Consider the following 6,555-nt stretch of genomic DNA (forward strand, 5'->3'; position numbering starts at 1 on the left):
TTATGTTACTGGTTAGAGAGTAGAGAGTTGTATCAGCATTTAGAGAGTAGGGAGCGGGAGAAAATATGTTCAGGAAGTGTGAGGTACTGATAGAAGACTTGTCATATGTTTAATCTGAAAACTTGTTTGTGACAGGTGAAGTAGAACCAGAAGAATACTACCCGTATTTCTTGGAGATGATAAAAAGTCTACTTGATGGAAACATGGAACCAAATCAATATGAGGATCAACTCCGAGAGATGTACGGCATTCATGCCTACATAGCATTTACCATGGACAAACTAGTACAGAACTTAGTCAGACAGGTGAGTCAAATATTCTGTTTACCATGGACAATTAGTACAGAACTTAGACAGGTGAGTCGAACATACCATGGACAAACTAGTACAGAACTTAGTCAGACAGGTGAGTCAAACATGTCAGACAGGTGAGTCAAACATTCTGTTTACAATGACAAACTAGTACAGAACTTAGTCAGACAGGTAAGTCAAACATTCTGTTTACAATGACAAACTAGTACAGAACTTAGTCAGACAGGCGAGTCAAATATTCTGTTTACAATGGACAGACCAGTGTGGAACGTCCAACATTTATGGTAACAGTATCAGGAACATCTAGTAGCCTCTGGACTGTAATGCAGTACCCAGTCAGAGGATTGATCAGGGAGATCATGTGTCCTGTCAACCTTCTTACTGAATTATGGACTTCAAACCTTCGTGATAATTTTGTGTTATTTTATCCCATGATTTTAACCTTGTTTCTGTAGATGCAACACATTGTGACTGATGATGTGTGCTGTAAGGTGACCGACATGTTTGAGGAAGAGAAGAAGAACAAAGCCACTGGTGGTCGCGTTGCTACTGTCCACCAGCGTACTAACCAAGAAGCAACCTACCAAAAAAGGGCAGACCATCTCCTGGCAGATGAAAACTGCTTCAAACTGATGATAGTAAGTAAACATATTTTCCAGTTGCTTTGGTTAGGATTTCTATGGGTTTTTTTCATTATGAAGAGAGATTGTTTTCTATTCTGAATTCAAAAATCAGATTTCAATCAACTCACATTTCATACACTCTGGTTTCACATCCTCACAGATTGATGATCCACGTTGGAAATATTTTGTCTTTCTGACATTCTGCCATGTTTTGGAATTGAATGTTTTGTTCAGACCATTTTAAAGGAATATGAAACTTGTTAAGAAGTCTTCTTTTCTTTTTTTCTTCAAAAAGTCATTCAAACAGTGCTTTATGATAAAGTTTGATACTGTTACAGTTTAAAAAGGATTGTCGTCTTACTCTGGAACTGCTGGATACAGAGCATGAACAGTCTGATGATCCTGTGGAGGTGGAGAGATGGTCGGAGTACGTGGAGAAGTATGTAGCTAATGATGATACTGTATCAGAGGACCTGAAAGAGGAGTTACAGAGAAAAGCTGTTTTCTTACCCAGGTCAGCCCATATCTTCATTCTTCACTTAGATTTTGATATTGAGCAAATTTAGCGGAAAAAGAAGAAAACATAAATTTTGCATCTCAATTTGAGATTTTATTTCTATAAAACAGAGACTATAAAATAATTTTTGTTGCTCACAATATTGTTAATGTAAAGAAATTACAGGGGAAGTTATTCTTGTGTTGTAGAAATGTACGGAAGTGGCGCTTACACCAACGAAACCAGAAACAGAAGAATGATGCTGAACTTGAGGAAACCTCAAACCCTGGGGAGTCCCCTAAACAGGAAACAAATGAGGATATGGATATCCTAGATAATACTGAGTGTAAATTTAATGTGAACTCCTTTAAAATTGTGTATGTCGTAAACAGCGAATACTACCTCTACAAACGAACTGCATTAAAGAAGGCAAAAGAGGTGAGTTTTTTTGCCCATCATTTTATTGAATACCACTAATGGTTTTTCTTATACATAGATTATTTAAACTAAGCATCACTGATAAAAAAATCACTAAAATTATCTAGTTAAACACCTCTCCACCCCAGGATATGTAAAATCTCTTCCACCTCAGAACACCAGGTATTTGGGCTATATCAGTCATCTCTCCCACCCCAGGACACCAGTTGTCCGGGCTATTCCAGTTAAACATCTCTCCCTTCCCAGGACACCAGATGTTAGGGCTGTTCCAGTTAAACATCTCTCCCACCCCATGACACCAGGGCTCTAGAGCTATTCCAGTTAAACATCTCTCCCACCCCAGGACACCAGATGTTAGGACTATTCAAGTTAAACACCTCTCCCACCGTAGGACACCAGATTAAGTGAGGCTTTAGAGCTATTCCAGTATATAAACATCTCTCCCACCCCAGGACACCAGATTAAGTGAGGCTTTAGAGCTATTCCAGTATATAAACATCTCTCCCACCCCAGGACACCAGATTAAGTGAGGCTTTAGAGCCAGTATATATCTCTCCCACCGTAGGACACCAGTAAGTGAGGGCTTTAAACAGTATATAAACCTCTCTCACCGTAGGACACCAGATTAAGTGAGGCTTTAGAGCTATTCCAGTATATAAACATCTCTCCCACCCCAGGACACCAGATTAAGTGAGGCTTTAGAGCTATTCCAGTATATAAACATCTCTCCCACTCCAGGACACCAGATTAAGTGAGGCTTTAGAGTTTTTCTTGTTTTTATACTTGTGTTCTTCTGTTCGTAACCAGATTAAGTGAGGCTTTAGAGCTATTCCAGTATATAAACATCTCTCCCACTGTAGGACACCAGATTAAGTGAGGGCTTTAGAGCTATTCCAGTATATAAACATCTCTCCCACCGTAGGACACCAGATTAAGTGAGGCTTTAGAGCTATTCCAGTATATAAACATCTCTCCCACTGTAGGACACCAGATTAAGTGAGGCTTTAGAGCTATTCCAGTATATAAACATCTCTCCCACTGTAGGACACCAGATTAAGTGAGGCTTTAGAGCAGTATATATCTCTTCCAGTATATAAACATCTCTCCCAGTATATAAACATCTCTCCTGTAGGACACCAGATTAAGTGAGGCTTTAGAGCTATTCCAGTATATAAACATCTCTCCCACCCCAGGACACCAGATTAAGTGAGGCTTTAGAGCTATTCCAGTATATAAACATCTCTCCCACCGTAGGACACCAGATTAAGTGAGGCTTTAGAGCTATTCCAGTATATAAACATCTCTCCCACTCCAAATTTTATGTAGGGATATCTCTTAAAGAATCAATAATTTTAGAAGTAATCAGGAGGGAACTGAACCATGGAAAGCAATGGTTAATATTACACCTGAATAGTCATAACTAGAAGTGGCTTTCTCCCGACTTCCATGTCTGACCCTTTGTTTGAAGCAGCATCAATGTCTCTATTGAAGAATATCAACACTACAGACCTGTTTATGTTGCACCGGAGTTGTCTCTCCTTTTTAGTGTTGAAATATATGGCCTCTTTCGTTCATGTGAACATTAATTTTGAATTAACTTTTTTTAATTGAGTAGCTGCATTTCTTCGAAGTTTATGGAAAAATATAAGCAGTAGTTCATCCTTTTTGGAAATATGTAAACATCTTGTTAAATTGGTCCCACCAGTTGTCACCATATGAGAAAAAAGGTTAGAAATCGTGCTCCATTACTTTCAGCATAAGAATCTGATAACAACATTTAAGGATCATGTTATGGTGACCTTTCCAACCATTGGACTCTAAGACAGCATACAAGACTTGAAGATTTCATCTGTACAATATGTGGATCTGTCTGATTGTAATTCAGGTCCCAATTCTCACTCTATTACTCTTTGCATACAAGTGGGGATCAGCATTTTAATCAGATTGATATATATACTCTAGCTTTTGGTGACCTGTTGTGATGAAATGACTGAAAGCTCCAATAGGATTTTGCAATATATTTACTCGCCTTCATTTACTTCCTATCTTTGGTAAGGAGTAATTTGATTGGTTGATAATAAAGGTCACCAGAACATGTCCCCTTAGATGTTGTCGGATCCTAATACAGAAAGTAACAAAGTGAGAATGAGATCCACATCTTAATCTGATTGAACTAGTCAAACTAACTAATGGAAGAGGCTCACTGCTTCACTGTCTTGTAAATAATTATTGTAAAAGTATTATTTCTTACCTGAGTTATCTTTCCTTTACAGTCTCATAAGCGAGTGTCACTCAAACTACATGAAAAATTCTCAAACTGGGTGGACAAGTGGCGGGCACAGCATGTGACTGTGGACATGGAGAAGGAATGTGATGATTGGCTGATGGGCCGCAGTGAGGATATGAGAGCCAATGAGACATTTTGTAACAAAGTGGTGGTAACAGACACTGCTCCCTACTACCAATACAACCAGTACCGTGTGGCATACCAGGAGAAGCCACCAGACCGTGAGGAAGGATAACCTACTCTTACCACTGACGTTATTTATTGATCATTTCATCATTTCCATTATCATCATGTGCTTGAGATGGCCCTGTATAGCTAGCTCAGGGTTGTAGTGGATCACTGCACAAGTTGTTACTCGCGATACATTGTTTTTCACCATTTTCCTGGCTAGAACAAAATTGTGTAAAATTAGAATTTGAAAAATATTCAGAAATTTGTGATTTGTTTGATTATTCCCTGGAAAAAAATTTCATCTTTTATGAACTAATGATTACTCACAAAAAATCTGAGCAATCTAAAAAGAAACAACATTTGCTGTATGTGATATGATGCTGTTATCCACAGACTTGATGAAGCATTTTTCACTTGTGTGAGACTGGGCTTAAGCAGGTCCACTGTCTGCCTGAGGCATTCACTGCTGACTACATTATGATACATGTGATGCACAGTTATTTCTACACTAACGTGTGGTTTCTGTAACAGAAAACTCAGCTTGGTGAAAATCATGAAATTTCTTTTCAGTGCAGATAATGATTAAACTTGAATATTAGTACACTGACAATGAAGACTTGTCAATAATATTCTTGACTATTTCATCATGTACTCATAATAATGTGTTTTCCTTACAATGGTAAACATTAGTGTTATTGGATTGGAATTTCAAAGTGTTGGACAGGATGAAGTGGATCTCAAGTATCTGGGACCTTTTTCATGCTAAAGGATGGTTCTCCACAACATCGAACATTGAGACTGATTTGTAAACCTTGGTTTGTGCAAGGCAGAGAGTTTGTTCTCATTTTGTCAAAACCTGATGAAATGGTTCGACCGTTACGTAATGCAATAAACTAAAAAAAAGTCCTTATGTCAGTGTCATTAACCAAAGTCACGGGGCCTGCTGACCTGTGAGATAGTCGACCCTTTCTCAGGAACACAGGACCAGGCCCCAGATGTTTACACAACGTTTATGTGTAGAGCCTATTTTTATACAGTGAATATTACAAGTTGATGATCAAGGCAGTATCCTGTTAATGTTTGTCATAAAATTAGGAAGTATTTGTGAGCATTTGAAATTAACTGCATTTCCAATGAAATTTAGTTATAAATCATCATTTTGTCATAAAGTTGAATATAAGATGAAGATAATGAGAATACTTTTTAAAGCAATTCAGTATTCACAATAGTTATGTGAATGGACTTATTGATGCAGATATTTTCTCCCAAATCATTCCTAATTTATGTTGCTTGTGAAGTAAAATTTGGACTTTTAACAATTAAACTGGTCAGAACCATCCATTTCCTCTGTTACATGTTAAGAAATCTAACATTGGTGAATATTCATACATGTATTTGGTGTAAAATTTTGACCAGGGAAATGGAAAGAATGTTTGTAAAATATCGAATCAGGAAACATGACTTTTAATTTTGCGATTCTAACAATGTGTATGCAGAGAAATGGGGATGAGATGACATTTGAGTACTAGTTAAAAAGAGTGTGAGAGAATGATGTGTGAAGGGTACTAGTGTAGATACCTGTAGTTATATGTATATATTAAATGTACAAAGTTGATCAGATGATAAACCTGACAAGAAGTGCTGTATAAAAGCACAACTTGTAAACTTGAAATAAACCTGTGGGTGAAAACATTGTTTTATATTGTGTTTACTGGATTTATGAACCTCCTCATCTGTCCATCAGCCCATAATCATGAAATGTTCATGTCTGTCATCTGAAGCGTTCTTGGATGATGGGGAATTGATCTTTTATAAATGAAAGGTTGCAAGGATCCCCTGGGACAACAGGGATAGGGTCCAATAGGGAAATGTAATTCCTAATCCTCCTAATGAATGGATATTACCCAAACTTGGTCATCACATTAGGTTGTAGGTGTTCAAGGCAACAATCTACCAGGATGGGATTGAACAAAAGTGCATTATATGCACTTTGGTGTTCTTCATACTGAGATATCTGATGTTCTATAAAGATGTTCAATGTTCTATAAAGATGTCGGATGTTCTACAAAGATGTTTGATGTTCTATAAAGATGTCGGATGTTCTACAAAGATGTTTGATGTTCTATCAAGATGTTTGATGTTCTACAAAGGTGTCTCATGTTCTATAAAGATGTTTGATGTTCAACAAAGGTGTCTCATGTTCTATAAAGATGTCTCATGTTCTACAAA

General features: G+C 37.5%; 1 protein-coding gene across 1 annotated transcript in view; it reads left to right on the forward strand.

Moving 5' to 3' along the window:
• The window catches only part of LOC132549445 (paired amphipathic helix protein Sin3a-like), a 28,961-nt gene extending 22,945 nt beyond the window's left edge, over positions 1-6,016 (forward strand). Inside the window, exons 24-28 of the mRNA XM_060213388.1 lie at positions 136-305; positions 767-949; positions 1,273-1,448; positions 1,640-1,868; positions 4,142-6,016. Of these exons, the coding sequence (XP_060069371.1) occupies positions 136-305; positions 767-949; positions 1,273-1,448; positions 1,640-1,868; positions 4,142-4,390 (1,007 nt within the window). The 3' untranslated portion in view covers positions 4,391-6,016. The remainder of the gene's footprint in view (positions 1-135; positions 306-766; positions 950-1,272; positions 1,449-1,639; positions 1,869-4,141) is intronic.
• Positions 6,017-6,555: the final 539 nt, after the last annotated feature.

Source organism: Ylistrum balloti, unplaced genomic scaffold (genome assembly GCF_031769215.1).
Source record: "Ylistrum balloti isolate Yb309-2 unplaced genomic scaffold, AGI_CSIRO_Ybal_v1 Utg370058, whole genome shotgun sequence".
In the NCBI taxonomy this organism is placed as follows: domain Eukaryota; kingdom Metazoa; phylum Mollusca; class Bivalvia; order Pectinida; family Pectinidae; genus Ylistrum; species Ylistrum balloti.